Source organism: Limulus polyphemus, unplaced genomic scaffold (assembly GCF_000517525.1).
Source record: "Limulus polyphemus unplaced genomic scaffold, Limulus_polyphemus-2.1.2 Scaffold459, whole genome shotgun sequence".
Taxonomy (NCBI): Eukaryota; Metazoa; Arthropoda; class Merostomata; order Xiphosura; family Limulidae; genus Limulus; species Limulus polyphemus.
Window position 1 is genome coordinate 113920 of NW_013666069.1, and position 20188 is coordinate 134107.

The 20188-nt window shown below is 33.6% G+C and overlaps 1 protein-coding gene across 2 annotated transcripts in view; it reads left to right on the plus strand.

Annotated features, from left to right (window-relative positions):
- LOC106458412 (transcriptional activator cubitus interruptus-like) overlaps nt 1-12778 on the plus strand; it is a 109168-nt gene extending 96390 nt beyond the window's left edge. For both annotated transcript variants that reach the window (XM_022384620.1, XM_022384621.1), the window contains 7 exons: nt 335-484; nt 2246-2410; nt 4216-4470; nt 6203-6379; nt 6851-7007; nt 7320-7442; nt 9229-12778. In XM_022384620.1, the coding sequence (XP_022240328.1) occupies nt 335-484; nt 2246-2410; nt 4216-4470; nt 6203-6379; nt 6851-7007; nt 7320-7442; nt 9229-12173 (3972 nt within the window). In that variant the 3' untranslated portion in view covers nt 12174-12778. The remainder of the gene's footprint in view (nt 1-334; nt 485-2245; nt 2411-4215; nt 4471-6202; nt 6380-6850; nt 7008-7319; nt 7443-9228) is intronic.
- The last annotated feature ends 7410 nt before the right edge of the window (nt 12779-20188 follow it).

The window sequence follows — 20188 nt, forward strand, 5'->3', positions numbered from 1 at the left end:
GATGTAAATTATATAATTCAGTTTTATTTCACCTACAATAATTACAGATTTTAAAAGCAAATATCCCAAGAAATGCATAATTTATTCAAATGCTATTTTAATGGTGTTTAATTAGTATTAAGGAAAATTTGAGTGGGTAAGAGCAACATAATTGTAACACTGTTGTGATCAGCTTTTAGTATTAAACTTATAATTCACAGGTTACATTATAGGTCCAGTACAGTCCATCACTACATAATAGCATATTTTGTTCAAATTAGGTTAGTACCAAGTTTTTAAGTTTTAATAAACTGTATGGTAATGTTTTAATATTGATTCTATTTTACAATACTAGCATCTGAATAATGACCACATCCATGACAGCAAAAAATCGTTTGTATGTCAGTGGAAAGATTGTTCAAGAGAAGAAAAACCATTTAAGGCTCAGTACATGCTAGTTGTACACATGCGTCGTCACACAGGAGAAAAACCTCACAAGTGTACTGTAAGTATCCTACTAATAACTAGCATTATATGTGTTTTACAGTGTTTAACTGTTAGGTGTAACTGATCTGAAAAGTTTTTCTTTCAGTGTGTACACCTTTTTTTTTACCTTTTTATGAAACCATTATCATTGTATTTTGTTTGTTAGCAACAAAGATCATGAGGCTACATACAGTTATAACAAGTTCCATACAAACTGATTCACATTTTTTTACTTGTACACAACTAAATTTTTTACATCTTTGGAAAGATAAGCAACTAACTAGCTTCAGACAAGATGAAGAGATGGGTCACTTTTGCAATCACCAAGGTTGATGATAAATCAAGATGGATGTAGACATTCATGAGACAGACTCCAATATCAGTTGCCTCTAATCAGGACTGCTGAGAGCCATCCCTGTATGTAGAATGACCCCAAATAGTTCTTGGAAGGATACCATGTACCCGTATTAAGTGATTTAAGTTGTGGTTAATGTTTTCTTAAATGTTCTATACTAATTTTTATCCATTCTTTAAACATTTTTGTTTACTGTCTTATGGGCCATATGGTGGGCAGGGGTACCAGAAAAACACCCCTGGCCTTCCTGCCATCTCAGTTGGCCTGCTTCTAACTCTTCTTATCATTTCTTTGCTATGGCTCTTATGACATAATTTTAGTAGATAAATTCATGTACTCACCTTTTAGACAAACCATTTTGGCTTAAATGTTTCCTTAGCAAAACTTAGATATAGACATTTACAAAAGTAAGTCAACTGCTATGATTCCCTTAAAAATAATATTTATAGTTATACATAATAACACAAATAAAATAAAATAAAAATGAATTATTACTTATACTAATGGCCTGGCATGACCAGGTGGTTAGGGAGCTCGACTCGCAATCTGCGGGTCACGGATTCAAATCCCCGTCCCACCAAATATGATTGCCCTTTCAGCCATGGGGGCATTATAATGTGATGGTCAGTTCCACTATTCATTGGTAAAAGAGTAACCCAAGTGTTGGCAGTGGGTTATGATGACTAGCTGCCTTCTCTCTAGTCTTACATTGCTAAATTAGGGAAGCTAGTGCAGATAGCCCTCGTGTAGCTTTGTGCAAAATTCAAAACAAACTTGTACTAATGACAATTACGAATACCTGATATGAGGGTTAGAAATCAAAAGATGATTCTCAATACCATTTCATATATTAATTAGTTAAGTAAAGTATTTAACCACTTAACTATAAAAAAATGATGTGCTTAAAAAGTTTCAATTTGTACTTTATACCTTATTCTACTTACTGCAAATTGAAACTCCTAAAATGTTTCATATTTTTCTGTTAAAGATAATATTTACTTAAAATGTATTGTGTCATGAATGGCATTTTGTATTTGCTTGAGTTTGCAGTAGTTTGAAAAACATCATATTTAATAATCATACTTAAATGAGAGTAATATTCTTTAATTCTGAAAAAAATAATTCAGGAATTATACATTAAACCTACTGGTTTGTTTATATAGTATTGGGAATTTACCATAGATGGTATTAGACTATATGGTTTTCTTAAATAATTAGTACTATAACTGTTTGAATAACTTGGCTTATATTTCATTTTGCAACCTATTAAAGTCACATATTATAAGTTTTCTTATTAGCATAAGATGTTATAGACTTAACAATTCTACAATTACCTTATAATTACTCATCTACTACAGTTATTATTATAAAAATGATCAATAAACCATTGGAGTAATTCTGTTTTTTTTTCTTGATTTATTTCAGTTTGAGGGTTGTAGTAAAGCCTACTCTCGATTAGAGAATCTTAAGACTCATTTGCGTTCACATACTGGAGAGAAGCCTTACATGTGTGAGTTTCCAGGTTGCACTAAAGCTTTCAGTAATGCATCAGATCGAGCTAAACATCAAAACAGGACCCATTCAAATGAGGTAAGAAAAAGGCACTAAGCTTAAAAAAGCACTTAACATAGCACAACATAAATTTTAATGACAACAAAATACCTATTGGTCCATCAAAGTCATCTTATCCACTAACTTTGAAATAAAAAATAAAATACTCAAAGCCAGCTCTTATCATTCAAATATGTACCAAGTCTTCCCATTAAAATTCCTTATATTTACTGCACCCACCACTTCTGAAGGACCATATTTCAAAGGCCAACCACTCTGTTAGAAAAATAAAACTATCTTGGCTGAAGATGGCTCCTCCCCTCCAAAAATGTATATTTGTATCTCACAGTCCTAACATTTTCACCATTAAGTAAGAAAAAACTGATAATGCATCAACAATATCCCTTAACAATCTTAAACACTTTATTCAGATTCTCTTTAAATCTTTTTTTATCAAGAGAATACACTTTCAGAGGTTTTAGCCTGTCTTCACATCACAAATTTTCCATCTCAAGTATGATCCTAGTAGCTCTCCTCTGAATCTTTATCAACATTTCATTGTCTTTTCTAAGGTAAGGAGCCCAAGACTGAATACAATACTCCAAATCTTGCTTATCAGTAGCCTATGCAATGAAATTATAATCCCTTGAGACTTGTGTTCAATATTTCTGTTGATAAAACCTAAAATCAAATTTGCCCTGCCGCTAGTAACAACATACTGCTTGGATAACTTAAGAGACAGATTAATCAGAACAGCAAGATCATTTTCTTCCATAACATGTTATTCCCATCAAAATTAAAAGCCATCTGCCATTATTCTTTCAACTCAACAAATAATCCAAGTCATTTTGTAAAGCAGCAGCATCCTCCTCACAGCCAGCAGTGCCAAAAATTTTAATATTATTAGCAAATTTAAGTAATTTATGAACCATTTCTTCATCTGTGTCACTTATATAAATGAAATAAGAACAGAGGCCCTAACACTGAGCTCTGAGATACACCACTTGTGACATTAATCTAGGTTGATTGAACTCCATTTATAACAACCCTCTGCTTTCTCCCATAAACAATGTCAAAATGTAGTTTTGATACATTCCATTCCACCACAACTTAAGACTAGAAATTCAGGATGTTCATATATCCCTACCACCATGAAAACTGACATTATCAAGTTCTAATTTACCAATTTTTAGCTGTAGCGTAGCGGCTCATAGAATGGTTCTGAATTTTTCAAGTACAAACTTTTAGCTCATAGTTCTGTCATATCTTGACCAATTTGAGATCTAATTACAGTTTTGGATTCAGAAGATCAAACCTTTTTGATTGGTATATTTGATCACTCCCAAGGTCTCGTAGATTAATTTACTCTAATCCTGCCTAAATGGGTTTCAGTTTGAGGGTAGGCTGGTAAAGATCCTGATGAGTAATAAAATCGAATTGGGTATAAGCACAAAACTACAATTGAATTGTCTTTGCTCTGCCCACTATGGGTATTAAAACCCAATTGTTTTTATTATAAGCCATCCGACTTTCTACTGACCCACCTGGAGCAATATATAGCAAGTATTTACAAATTTTAATTATATTAAATAAAGATATTTAAAAATTCCTCACATTTTTTACTGATGAATCAGTGGTAAGTCTGAGGGTTTATCTTTATTTCTAAAAATTGAGTTTCAGTATGTGAATTGGCAAAGCACAGAAAGCACATTGTATAGCTTTGTGTTTACTATCAAACAAACATATAAAAACCAATTCATGATGTATTTTCATCAACATTATAAAGAATGTATTTAGAAGAAGAGAGTATATAAAAATATTTGTATATTTTGTTTATTTTTCAGAAACCATATGTATGTAAAGCTCCAGGTTGTACTAAACGTTACACTGACCCTAGCTCACTCAGGAAACATGTTAAGACTGTTCATGGCCCAGAGTTTTATGCTAGTAAGAAGCATAAAGGAAATGATAGCAGGGGTTCAGGAGGTGCTGGAATTAAAGATAAAACTACCCCTGGGAGCATTGATGGCAGTCCTCATTCTGATGATGGCACAGGAAGTAAATTAACCAGTTTGTCAAGTCCTAGTATTAAATCTGAGGTAAGAATAAAAGAAACTCTGATGGTTGAAATAGCTTTTAACAAAATTATTATTTTCTAAAGGGCAAACAATTTCAAGTATTCATGTTGAATAAACTCCATGCAAATTTGTATTATAACTTAGCTTTTAAGGACTTTTTCTCCCCATTTACACAGCAATAACTTTACAGATTTACAACACTAAAATCTGGGATTTGATACCCCACGGTGGACACAGTATATAACCCAATGTTATTTTGCTCTAAAAACAAACAAATCAAAAATTTTTTAACTATTTTTAAGTCTTCATGAGGTTTGAGATTACTTTAAGCACACTATTTTTTATCAGTTGCTTCTGAAAAAATATGAAAAAAATCAAAGAAACTAATGACATAGACCCACACAAAAGTATCAGTATAAAGTATTCTGAAAAATCTCTTTTTTTTTAAACAGAAAAATTAATTTCCTGTCCTTGCTAAGTAAGAGTAAACTTTGATGCCCAGTTGATGAAAAGGAATTAAAAAATTAATATGCATCATATTAGCCAAGGGGAGTCTTTGTTGTTGATCAAGAAATGCTAAACCATTGTGGCCTTTATTTTTTGCTATAACTTTGTGATAATTCTCATTGGTCGAAATGTGGCTATTTAGCACTACTTTTACTGAACTGATGTGATGATTCTGTAGATGGCCAGGTCAAGAAAAACATGGAGCATTTAACATGCAAATTCAAGCATCCACATTGTGGAATATGCTTCAAACACAGCCATTGTGGTTGTTCATGTGACAGATTATCCTCTGCAACAAAAATATCTCAAAAACATGGTGGGAAGCAGCCAATGTATCCTCTGGTAATTCAGAAATGGACACGAGAAGTAAATTGAATCCCAGCTCCTTTGTAATTTACTCTTTGTTGGGCCTTACGTCCATCACTCGGTAAAATTTATGACAAAAAGTGTACAGATCAATTCAAGGATGATGTTATTGAAATGTTCAACAAAGATGTCAAGGATAAGTGAAATAAAATGGGCACCAGAAGAATGCTTGAAGAAGTGCAATCTACATATCCTGATCGATTCAATATACCAGAGATTTGTCAACGTATCACAGCCCTGACAGTGGAGTACAAAAAACATGGTACCTTAACATTACTTCTTCCAGAGGAATACAGCAATCTTACAGAGACACATAGATGTCCATTGTGTATCAATCAAACTACACTATTACACCTAAAAATGCAGTCTGTGAGCTAATATTGTGGCATAAAGATGACATTTGCAATGACGATTTCCCAAGAAATGATCAACTGAAATCATTAGTTTCTCGGATGTGGTCACAGCAAAAGAAGAAGAGTCAAACCGCTACCATCCCATAGTAATTGTATTATCATGCTTATGTGCTTTACTATGCACACCCACTTAGAAACAAAGTGCCATAATGTTTGAATTATTTATTAAATTTTTGTAAAAAAAAAAGAAAGAAAAGAAAAAAAAGATGGTTCAAGATACATCTAAATACATGGTTTTTAGCAGTTTTGGCATTGGAAAATTTTTGGTAACCAAAAACCCCATAGTAAAAAGACACCTCTTGGCTCATATGTTGCATGTTAAAAAGTAGCGTATAAAGACAAAAAACATTCCAATCATGATGTAGACTCAAAATTGTCTTAGGAAACAGAATTCCTAACAAGATGGATAATTCAGTGTTTTTTTTTTTCAGTTTCATATTCTGTTTCATTTTTTTGTTTATACCTAGGAACAGGGCTCTCCCCAACAAGATGGAAGTCCAGGAGGTGATGTGGGCCATGAGATGCCAGGCTGTACAGATCAGGCTCTTTTTGAAGGCCCTATTAGTGACAACAGTGTATCTACAACAAGTGGTTGTGTAGAAGCTGAAAACTTCTGGGAATTAGTGGAAAATCCTGAAATTCCAGTGAGAATCCAACTAAAAATGACATATTTTCTTTGTATTTTTGTGTGTTTTTTTTTCATAATTTTATGTTACTTATAATTATTAGATTTAACACTGATAAAACAAAGCATATACACAGTTTATAGATTACAAACTATCATTTAATATTTTCTTCTAATTTCCTGTAATGTTTCGTAAAACTTTTGGTTTTATATTTTCAGTTCCTGGCTTAACAACATCTTTTGTTTTTCCAATTAGTAAAAATGTAAATTTTCTGAAAGCCTATTAGTAAAAATACATGAATAGTAAAATACAGTATAGTCAAATAAAGCATGTTTTCATTTTTTTTCAGTGAAATAAATGTATCATATTATATATGCAACTGAAGTGTATTCCAGAATATAACTCATTTCATTTCTGGAAAATGTCCATGACACATGGAGGATAGCTCAGATGTTAATATTTTTTTGTTTATATTTTACTCTGTTGTAGGTTGAGGAAATTGTACCTGGTGTTGCATGTGCTGTGGCACCAAATAATCAGAACAGAGAAGTAGAGAGGAACGTTCACAACAGATTAAAAAGCAAATTTCAATCACATTTCAAACCTGGAGGCTCATGGTTACCAAATGTCCTTCCACCAAGAGGTGGTTAGTTGCAAAAATATTTCTTATATTCACATGAAAAGCAGCTTTTAAAATGTAGATTTGAGAGAGTATAAAGAAAACGTAACCAATGTAAAACAGTACTTAATATATTAAATTGAAACTCAAAGGAGTTAAGCATATTATCTGTTTTTAAATAAATGTTTTAGTAAATTCTTAATTCCTAGGATAAAATTTTAGTAATAAGTTGTCCCAAAATTTATGGTTATTAACCTTACACATTTTTTTTATCTATGTATATCAGTGCTATAAGCTGTGTTTATATTTTATTCTAATGTTATATATTCTTTTCAAAAGATGTCCAGAATTTACAAGGATGTAAGAAAGGTAGTGTACATGGAGGAATGACTAAACTACCAGATGTTCGACATACAGGCCATGCAACAAAAACTCTCACAGATTCGTCCTTTAAAAACCCAAGTCAGTATTTATGTCAGTTTGTAAATATTTCAGATAATTTTTACTTGACTTTTTATCATTTTATTTTTAACAATTTACTATGAATTCCAATTAATGTAAGGAAATTAATTTAAACTTTAATTATATATTTAATGTAAGAAAAATCATAGTATATATTTATATTTGTTTTTCTTATGCATCAAGGACAACAACAATGAGGATTACACACCTTAAAAACCATAATCATGAAATCCTAAATGTATTGGAGAAACATGGTCATTATTTATGATTAGAAGATATATCATTTTGTCTAGTTAGGATGTTTTTAATAAATATGTAGGTAATAGTTAATACTCACTGTCCAAAAGACTCTCAGCTGTTACCATCATCATCAATAAAAAATTTTGCACTTAAATCGATGGCACAGGATTAACAAATAGAAGCTCTTTACACACCATGTCTCTATAGGGAAAATGAACTGGAGAAGAACAAGAAAATCATTTGTTTATATAAGATGCAAAATTATGTATGTACACTCGAGCCCTGCAATGACGCAGTCCACGGGGTCCATATCATGAGATTTTGTTATATGTGTGACCATGTTACAACAAAGTCCTTTCAAAATGCCAAGCCAATTTTACTGACTAAACCCCTTAATTAGTTACAAGGCTGCCATCTTATTGACTGGTTTTAAATCTAACTATGTGTTCTATTATCAAAATAAGAATGAAAGAGTAACTAATAATCCATCGGTTAATAAACAACACAATTTTTTTTAAATATTAGATATCATATTTTCATATAAAGTGTGACCTAAAATGAGAAAGTTTGACAGTAAAGTTTCATTTTATTGAATTGCTCATTAGATGGCAGTGAGTATTACCTGGCAGAAGTTTGTCAGTTGTGGAACACTTGCACTTCAACAATGTTGAAAAAGACTGAAAATACATTCTGAAAGGATAAATTTAAATGAAAATTTTGTGGTCCATGACAGACCCACATTATACCTAGTTATAGTTCCACACTGTAGCAAACTGTTAGAGCATATTCTGAGGAAGGTATTTTATATAGTTACATGAACCAGTGGAAGAATACAATCAATAGGACATGTAGGACAGCAACAAGCTTTAAAACCACAACCCAAATTAGTCAACAGCAATGCCAAAGAAAACCCAAAGTGAAGGCTATATTTAAGAAGAAAAAAACCCTCTGACTAAAACACAAGAAGAAAAAACAATACAGTAAGGCTAGGCATACTTCCTGGTACCATTGTACCATTCACAAGATAATAAACAAGGACTTGAAGGCTCACAAGTCAAACAAGTTCACAAACATCCAACTGCATTTTGATATCAATAGTTGTTTTTTTTTTAGAAATGTGGGCAAGAAAACCAGAATTTCAACATACAGATCAAAATGTCATCCTATTCAAGAAAAGTTGCCCCCACAGTGTCATAGCAGTATGTCTGCAGACTTACAATGCTAGAAACCAGGTTTCAGTACTCATGGTGGGTAGAGCACAGATACCCCATTGTGTAGCTTTGTGCTTAATAACAAACAAACAATCAATCAAGAAAAGTTAGGAGCATTCCATATGAATTTTAACCCTACACTGGAGGATGTAATTTAAAAAATTGCAGAGGACTTGGAACATTGATCTAACATAGTGTGATTAATCTTCTGTATTTAAGTCTCCAGAACACCACAATAATTTCTAATAAAAATAATTGGACTATTGAGTTGAGTAGCTATATAAATGTAATAATGACAAATTAAATATAGTTCTTTATTTTCTTTTTTTCTTTAGGTTCTAAACTCTCACAAACAGGTTGCCGCAGAAATAGCTCTAGCAGTAGTACCATCAGCTCTTTTTATGGCAGCATGTGTTCAGACAACAAACTCAACACTAAAAGCAGTGATATTTCTAGCACTCAAGGTAGTCAGTTTTCAGGAGTGTCTCATGGCATGATTAATGATCAGATACTAAGTGAGGCAGCTTCCGTATGCAGCTCGCAAAGAACTAGTGGGGTCAGTAGCCTCTCAGGATTGTCAGCTGGAATGACAACACAACTAGAACTTCATTCTCAAACACTGCCTTCACAGCACTTGAACAATACAGGAAATCTTATAGTGCAACGACACAGTCAAAACATGGCTGTAGAAGCAAGAAATGTCTCCAGACAAGTGGCTGTAACAAGTCACAGACCAATATCCGAGGAACATCAATCAAATGTTGTTTTAAGACCTTTTGAACCTAAAGAAGAGACTGCTAGACAGACTCGTCAACCTCAAGGTGTAAATAGTTTAAACAAATTTACACCATTACCACCAATAGGTCAGTCAAACCGACCCAAAACTCCTGGTGGTTCAAGCAGCCATAGTGGAAGTCATCATCCAAACCAGGATGTGGTTTTAGAAAACTTAGAAGTAGACAAACCCATTGAAGCAAACAAGGAATTAGTTCTTCCTGATGAAATGATGCACTACCTTAATGAAGGTGTCATTGAACAACAAACCAACACTCAGGTGGTAAGACCACAGTCTCAACTGAGTCAGGCAGTGTCTAGTGTAAGCCAATATGATGAACTTCAGAGGCAGTCTGCTAGGATAGCATGTATAGAACAAAGCAATGGTGTTGCCCCATCTTTCAGTTGTAAATTTGGAAACCATTCCATGAACACTACAAATAATTTCATGAATCAGTCAGTTGCCAGTGCACCAACATGTAACTTTAGACCCTACCAGTCAAATCCTCAATACCATCAACAAACAAACACGTTTCAACAGATAAATTCTGGAAACCATCAACTTTCTAAGAATCAAGGTCAGGCTCACTTAAATACCTCTTGCTGGGGAGCAGCTCATAAGTACCACCACAGTTGGGACCAATATCAAAACACCCCCACACACAAGGATAATTGCCAACATTCAATAATGGAAAGTAACAAACAGTTTCAGTACCCTTGTCACCAAAAACATTGTTTATCTTCAGGCCACAGTGACAATACCTATACATCCACAAGGTTCAATTACCATCCAAATCTTGGAAATACTGAACAGAACTACTTGGTAGACCAACAACAGTCCCAACAACAATGTGAAACTTTACAAGATAAATCCATAGATAATGCTAAAAACAAACAGTGGTACCCATCAACCCCAATGGATACAAAGTCATGTCCAAGATCAACTCACTGTGTAATACCTCAAATGGCATTGAGCAATATAGCACAAGAAACACACTGTGTTGCTGAAACATTTTCAGCTTCTCTTTCTCTTGGTGCTATAAACTCTACCCAAAAGCCACATCCAAGTTATCATAACCAAACATGTAATATGTCTGCACCACAGCAGTCACATCCTTGTTATCACAGCCAAATGCGTAATACATCTGGAGGACAAATGTGTTACAATCCAGACTCCAGCCAGGTATCTGTTCACCCATCGTATGAGCACACACCTTCCCAATCCAGTGTTTTACCAGTTGGACATTCTTACAAACTTTCTAATACTAATTCAGAGTCATTTCCAAAACATCAGCAGCTCTGCCAAGCTGTAAACCTTAATCCCACATTACATCATCAAGTTACCAACCCTCAAACAAGGTCTAACTTTCAAACATCATATTCTCATATCATAACAGAGTCCAATTCTCAAGCATCTTTCCCTCAAAATCATACAGAAACTCCATTTTCTTCCTCACAAACAGGACCCAACTTACAAGCACCTGCTGCACTTCCCCTTACTAATTATCAAACATCTAATCCTCACATTCAACATTCTCCTTCTTGTACTAACTCTTCATGGATTCCTCCACATCAGCTACAAAACCACCATCCTTTCCCACAACTTCAGCAACACCCTAATAATCTTCAAGAACCTGTTGCTCAACAGCCTAAACTATCCCTTGAACAACAAGCCCAAAACTATCCTCATCACATCCAACAACAACAACAACAGTCTCAGTCATATTCTCAAACTCCACAACATTACCTTTTACATGGTGTAAATGGACCTCCTACACAACAAGCTTATCAGCCTTATCCATTAACAGCTCCCACAGAAACAGCTTCCCAACATTATTGTTCTATGCCTGCTTCTAACGCAACACCTGTACATCAAGTACAGCAGAATTTACCTTATGGTTCTAAAGTATCATCTGTATATCAATCTCAGCAACCTATACCATCTCCTAGTGGTAAAATTCAATCATTGCATAAACCTCAACAATCATACCCATCACCAGGATCAACGTGCAATAGCTGTCCCAACTCTCAGTCTGAAGTTCAATGTCAAGATATCAGCCAATCCTCAAGAACTGCCATGCAGCCAGAAGCATACCAACGAACATTAGAATATGTTCAACAATGTCAGCAGATAGCATCCAACAAAACTAATTCGAGAAGCACTACCAGGAATGGTCCGACATTGCAATCTGGACTGGATCCATGGCAGCAAGTGGAACTTTCTCCCAAGGTTACCAGTACAACTGATAGACAAGAAACTAAGCTGTCTAAGGAGAATGCACCAGTCAAAAATAAGTCATGTACAAACATTCCAAACACAAACATGAAACATACTATTAAGAATTCTAATTATGCTCAACCTGGAGTAAGTAGCTTAACTGTAGGTTATACTAATGATAAATCTCAATCACCTCTACAAGCAACATCCAATATGATCATCAATGACATGAGTTCCACCTTAAACTCACTGATGGAGGAAACAAGATATCTTAGGATGATGCAATAGAAAAGTGACTTTTTATTTGTTTTATTTTTCAGTGTTGTTATAGCTTAGCTCACTCCCAATTGTTAACTTTAGAAGTGTTGGGATAAGTTCGTTAAAGTCCACCTTACATACTTTTAATGTCTTTCCCTGATAAAGTGTGGATAAAAATATTCAATTTAAGATGTATAAGAACAGAATGGCCTCATGAAAAGGTACGAGACAAATTAGAAAATGAGTTTATACCCTTTTTATTACTCGTGCCTTCTTTGACCCCCCTCCTCCCCAGTTGCTCAGCAGTAAGTGTAGAGGCTTATAATTGCTAAAAACTGGGCATCAATACCCATGGCGAGTACGGTATAGATAGCCCATTGTGTATCTTTGTGCTTTACAACAAACAAACAAAAGTGCCTTCTTTACAGCTCTTGTAAATCACAATTTATCATTGTTGGACATTATTTTGCACCTTGAAGTGTTACCAAAAGAAAAGCAATTTTTTAAAATGATTTGTACAAACTTTTAAGTAGCAGAAAATATAATGCTTTGTAAAGATTTAATATTATGCAAGTTTGTAGAGTTGTAAAATCTGCGAAAAGATTTTTAACTATATGTAGTAAATATAAAGAATTTTGTATATATGTTTTATTTTCAAGCCTTGTTCTAAACGGGCTTCAAATGGTAAAATAAAATTGCTTTCAAGTATTTTGTACAGTAAATAAAATCATGACATCTGCAAAGGAGTGACTAAATATTTTTTTTGTGTGTGTTAAGGTATATGTAAAAACATTTTCAAGATGAAAGGTAAGAAATCATTAGAGGTACATACGATTTCTCACTTATGCTTAAATAGTAAATTATGCATGACGTTAGACCATTAGAACTTTTCTGAAGTTATGGTTCAAAGTAGTACAAGTCGTTGAGAGTGACATTACTGTTGCATAAAAGTCTTGATTCGTCATCAGAATGGAAGGTCTGACAGATGTTGGTTAAGCTTTGCTGCAGTAAAAAAAAACTGTTATAAAGAAAATTTACCATATATCTTAGTATTTGCTGATTTTACTCTGAAATGAGTTCTCACTTGTAAAATCATGAATGGAAAACTCTGAAGTCCATACACGGACAGAATGATTATTTGGCAACATGTTGCATCATTTATGGCACCACTTTCATGAGAATATTGATGCAATATTGTTTGAAAATGTCTATAATGGCTTAGTAGTTTTATATTCCCTTTCACCAGCTATAATGCCAGTTATTGCGTTTATAAAGACAAATGTTTGGTTACAAACGACCTTAAATTTTCAATATTTTGTTTTTAGTTTTTTCAGTTACACAATTCAAAAGTCAGTTTTTTACATATGTAACAAGATTCTACTGAAAAATGTAAATTGTGGAACACCATATCAGGAGAATGTCAGCCTTTAATTATTAAGAATATTTATGTTTAACTTCGGTAATGCTAACTGAAGGCATGGCCAGGTGGTTAGGGCGCTCGACTCGTAACCTGAGGGTCGAGGGTTCGAATCCCCGTCACACCAAACATGTAAACCTCCGCCTTTGCCTGAGAAAGGAGGAGGGTTGGGTGCGGGGCTAGCAAAAAAAAACCAACTTGCTACAAGTAACTGCAACAACAACTCTCCGTTGGTGAGGTGTTGTTACGGCCCTATGCTCCACTGGGAGTTTACAGGAATTAAAAAAAAATGCTAACTGAAGTGATGAGACATAATAAACATTGCGAAAACGACCTTAAGATTTAAGGATTTTTTTTTTAATATTTACTCAATGTTTTGCTTTAGTATATATAAAATGCGTTCTGAAGTTTTATGGTCGTTTTCATACTGATATATATATATGTCAACTTACTGTGGTCTGAAAATGTCACTATGCATTTCAGTGGTGAAGGAAGGAGTTGTAAATTAGGGTGCTTGGCTAGACATGTAGGTTTTACAATGAAAGATTGAAAGTATAAGGAATTGCTAAAAGCAGCTCCTGTGCTACCAAAGGTAGCTCAATCTAAGGGGTTCTGGGGATATGCCTCCAGAAAATTAATATAATTTAATTTACAGTTGCTATATAAGTTAAACATGCTACAACACCCCTGGTTCCGAAGCTTCTGTATTTATAAAATCATGTAGAGAGACCGAAAAAGTGTTTGAAGTCTGAACTCTTCATCTAACGGCATATATCTCCCAATATCTGACTCAGAACAACAACAATTAAACTCATCATGCTTAAATAAACACCACTAAAACACACATTTATGAGTACCACATCGGTGCCTGTTAATTATAAGAAGAAATGGCATAAGTAATAAAAAATATATTGATTATTATATAAAACTAGCAAGTATTTTAGTTTAGTGAACGAAAAACTAATTATAAATAAACAGAACAACACTTGTAGTCAAATTCAATTTTATGATATTTGATATATTAGCCAATTCTACATCCTCTTGCAGTCTATGTACAAATTTATTCAACAAAATGCCGGAAACCACTTTCGCTCACACTTCAGTCACCATGTTTCAACAAGACAGATCTGAGCTAAATGGTCACTCACACGTTCAATTGGCAATGTGGGAAGTAAAATCTGCTTTGTGGTAACTGCTATAATTCTGAACCCACCCTCAGTATCAATAACGCTCATGTTCTACTGTTCTCAAGCTAATTAAAAAGAGAATATCATACGAGTTAAATTTCTCAATGCTCTAATCCCACACAAACATTTAAGTGATATAATTGAAACCAATTACAAAGTATATAAGAATTTTTTTCTATGGTTTTAAACGCGTTATGTTTATTTTGGAAAAAAGAAGCCGTAGTTGGAAATATTCATCATAAATTCACACCGTAAGGTAATAACCAATTATATATACACACACACACACACACACACATATATATATATACACACACAATAATCATCATAAACAATTAAAACGTACGTTACCAGTAATCTGTTAAGCATTACTATTATTTTTAGTATTAATATGTAGCGTCCCCTGTAGTCAGAACCCTGAAGTTATATAGACTTTAATATATGAAATGAAGCAAACTACAACCAGTATTAAGATTAATTACTTGTTATTTTTACATCAATATTGGTTAAGATCACTTTCAAAAATTTCATTTCAATTGCATTCTACTTCTCTTCACATATCTGAATAGGCTTAGAATGCTGGTAAGAACAGGCTTACCAACATGATTATTCATCATACAGATAAAGTATTAATATAAACCCAGACCTAAAAAAAATAAAAACGCTAATATTTGTTTCAAGATACCAAAATAGAAAAGAACTATTTGTGTTTAGAGTAATTACAAAACTACCAAAAACTTTTCTTAAAGAAGTAAAACTTTCAGAAACGGACAGATTGTATTTAATAGACTACAAGCACAAAAATGGTAACTGAAGAGTGGTAGATGAAAACAAACATGCAAATAATAATTACTTTTAAGGTTATGCAGTTTTAAGATTCTAGTACTGATATTTACTTTAAAGTTATTAGAATAAATTATCTATTTGAACAGCTGTGGTCGCCAGAAGGGAGAGCAGCATCACTATTATTATTGTTATATCAAGTATTTGAATATGTCGATCTTACACTTATTGGCAAGTTCTTGAGAGCCTTTCATTCCTACACCACCTTTTTTTCTTTCTCTTTCTCCCTAGAGCTGTTTGAGCAGCCTAAATTACAATAGTTATTAGGGAATACATATGATACTTCTGTTTGTTAACTGAATTGCTTTGATTCCAACTAAATCTAATAATGTATCAGCTCGATTTTCTAACAAAGTCTCTAACGTCATAAATATAATGATATATCTACTCTGTTTCTAACAATGTCCTTAACGTCATAAATCTAATAATGTATCTACCCTGTATTCTAACAATGTCCTCAACGAGTATATATTATATACCATTAGTTCACACACAATGGGATGCAAACCACAGAACCTCGTATTTACAAATCTGTATGCTAACTATTAGGTCATACACAATGGGATGCAAACCACAGATCCTTGGATTTACAAATCTGTATGCTAACCATTAGGTCACACACAATGGGATGCAAACCACAGAACCTCGTATTTACAAATCTGTATGCTAACCATTAGGTCACACACAATGGGATGCAAACCACAGATTCTTGGATTTACAGTCGAGCATGCTAAGCACTAGGCTACACATGGGCCCTCACTTGATAGCAAGTCATGTCTGAAAATTCCATGTTAGAATGATTTTTAGCATACAGATTTGTAAATACGAGGTTCTGTGGTTTGCATCCCGTTGTCGAAAGATCCCTTTCCGCAATTTGGAATCATGGGTGCGTTATAAGAGTGACAGTCAAATCCAACTATTCTATTAGAGTAGCCTAAGTGTTAACGATGGATGTTGTTGACTAGCTGTCTTCCCTCTAGTTTATCAGTTCAAAATTAGGGAAGGCTGGCAATGATAGCCCTTGTGCAGCTTTGCACTAATATCGGAAACAAATTATCAATTGAGCTTTCATTTTACATTCTATGTTACGGTAAAAGCTAACAGTGTATCATATTAGAGGGTGTTTCATAACTAGGTTGGGTGTGGCCTTATGATTAGCGTTCCGAGCTGCAGATGATAGGGTGGATCAAGACGTGATGCCACTGAGCATGTTCCGCACTTTTAGCTGTGGGAAAGTTATAAAATTGCAGTCAATCTGTTATTCAATTCAAAGAGCTAGACATAGCTTTTGTAGAAGTAGGTATTGCTGACTACTAGTCTGTCCTCTAATCTATGAGTTTAAAATTAGGAATAGCTATGTGTACATAGTCTTTGCGTGTATTGGATGAAAATTCTAAATCTGAATTAATGTTCTTAAGTTATATAATTTGGTATTAAAGTAGCTTATTTCGACAAAGCTGCGATAATAGTTATCCTGTACTAACAAAAAACACTAGGCCACTATAGATAAAATAACTCAAACTGATTCACTTGCTATTGGTTAAAACTACCAACACAATTTGTCTCTTTTTTTCGTCAAAGTCCACACAGGTTGGTTCAATTACTTTAGAACACAATTGATAAGACGAATTATTTCTTCTCTACTTTGTTATTTCAATACAATCTGTGATAATTTCACTCAAAAATCACCACTAGACGCTCGTTATCGCTAAACTCACAGGGTTGTTTAAATTACTAATATAATTTAACCATTAATAACTACTCTGCTTGTAGATAGTTCAATACTTTACTATAATAAATCATACATATTTATGGTAATTCAAGTCTAGCTCTCCATGTAGTGTTACAACAGAATTATGATTTGTTGGCTTTTTCATTGGATGTTTGTGGATTTTATGCAACATTGCTTGCAGATTTAATCTCATAGCACCTATTTTTAAAAATTTTCTGGGGAGGATGTCCCAGGTCCCCGTAGTATCAGTATATTTTGCATTCTAATTGTGCTTCACAGAATATTTGTTGACTTTTGATCTCACAAATTAGAACTCCCCCCTTCAAATATTGTACGGAAGGGCCAGTCTTATAATCCAATATAAAATCCTTTAAACAGAAAAAAATACTTTTGTTAGAGAGTCTATGTTTCTAAGGGGTGTGGGTAACTTTAAGTAAAAACGGTAGCATAGGTCCTGGCATCTATGAACAAAACATGAAACAAGACAAAGCTACCTATTGTTAATTTTACATAAAAAATAGGGAAAACGAGACTGCAGTATCACCTATCTTATTCCATAATTTGAACATTGAAGAGTGCTGTCTTAATATAATTTTTTTAAATTTACATAACATTTTACTAAACTAAGTTTAATACGTTTGCTTGCAAATAATATATTTTATATCTTGTTTTTATCACAAAATTGAAGCATCAATTTATGCTTCATACTTAATACCTGCCACACGAGCCAACCCGGCATCTTGATGTGGATCCCAAAAAATGGGTCATTCCGGAAAGGTCTGGGTTGTGTAGGTTAGACACAAAAAAAGGGGGGGGGGACGTTGGGTACTATTATTGAGGTCTAGATCTCTGGACCAGACTCGTGACCACGAGAACTAACATCGAGAAGTTAACTTGTAAATATAAAGTAAAATGAAACATATTTGAAATGTTCTAGATGTGGTTGTGAATGTAATGGTTTAAGTGTAACAATTAAGTTCAACCGTGGGTCCAGATCGGATGAAGGAAGAACTTCTTTGAAGATATCCTAATAGATTTTACATACCAGCTGAATCGGAAATTCGTCAATTAATTACTGCATTGAAAGCGAAACATAAAAAAACGGACACAACAGTAACGGTATCTTCAACAAAAAAAAGGGGGGGGGGATTGAAACCTCCTGTAAGAAATTATAACACAGTAACGCTCAAAGATGCAGTGTTGAACTTCAAGTAAATGCACAATGCGTTACAAAATGAGTTCCCTAGTGATTCTCAAATTCAAAATGCCATTTCTGCAATGAAGAATAAATATAAAAAGGATGGTATAATGCCCAGTATGGAACCACTATAATATAGTTCATATAAATTTCATCATGTCCTAGTTTCATTAATATTTACTTGTTTTTTTTTTCGTTTTCAAATGTTGTGCTGAGGTTCAATCATCGAGATCCATCGAAATAACCTTAAATTACTAGTTTCTGTAATGGCCCTCCTTCCCCTTGTAGATCACCCTAGGCTCAGTACAAAATATGCTAGGCTGGCTCGTTTGGCAAGTGTTAAAATCGATGACTTTGAAAACAATAGAACATTAGAGACATTTGTAGTACCATCGGTAGAAAACATCAGAAATACATTATAGTATTAAATATGTAATAAGCTCATAAACTACCGATGTTTATTTAAATTACAAAAATGTTCGAGCATCATCTTAAAGAAATAAACTGTCGATTTCATTAAAATGTCATTTATACTTACAAACAAGGAAACTTAAATTTCCCATCTTGAAACTGCTCTCCCCAAATAATGTAGTGCCACAAATGCTGTTAAAACATGTAATAATTTCACAAATTAAAAACATATTTAACAATCTATAATAAAAGCACTTTCTTCACTTGTAATGTACAGATGTTACAAATAAACTTTTGTTTAATAGCTATAATAGTTTTGAAATTATGAAAGTCTTTAATTATTTTATACTACATTTTATAAATTATTATAAATTAAATCGTTCACAAATAATTTAAATGCAATTATTTTTAACTTGAAATATTTATATTTTATGTAAAAATCTCAATATAAAAACTAGCGGTACGTGTGGGTCGAAAAGGACAGGTTTAGGCAACTGGTCTGACCCAGTTAACTCATGTTTGCCTGCAATATTAGGTTGTTTTTTGTTTTTTTACGGGTGGCTATAGGAGTACCAGAACTACAGAGATTGGTATAAAGTTTATAACACCGTATATACTGTATAGGAATAGAATTACATCATTATATGATATTAGAACTATAAAAAAGGCGGAGCAGTGATGTGAACGGGGAGTAGGTGGGTGGGCTCAATCCCCTGTTCTTATGCCCTAAATTCCCCATTTCCTCAATCATAAAAAATGTCAACAACTACTAAAAGATACCTGGCCTGCTGAGAGTTATTAGAAAGGAAAATATTTGTTTTAAAATGAATGGAACACAGGGACCTGTAGGACTTCACAATAGAAATAATTGTTATCATGCTATCTGTATTAAGTGTTAATATACAATACTTCACTGTTTACTTTAGCTTTTAAAGGTGTTTTTAAACCCAATTTACCCTATGTTTACCAGAAGCAATCCATACTCCCAATACTCTCCCCTAACATCTCACCCACCAATAAAGGCTTGCCTTGTGATGCTTGAAAAGTGCCCCACCCCCCCACCCCCAGTTTTTTTTTGTTTTTTTGTCCTTTAAACCTTTGGTTTTTAAATAACTTCTACATGTTATTGGAATGGGGGTTGAATGATATTTTTGATAGAAATCGAGGGTGGTTAATGATATCATATTTCTGTTTTTATGTCTTTAGGGGTAACTATCATACTCACAATTGCCTATAGACGGCACAGTGGGATCTGAC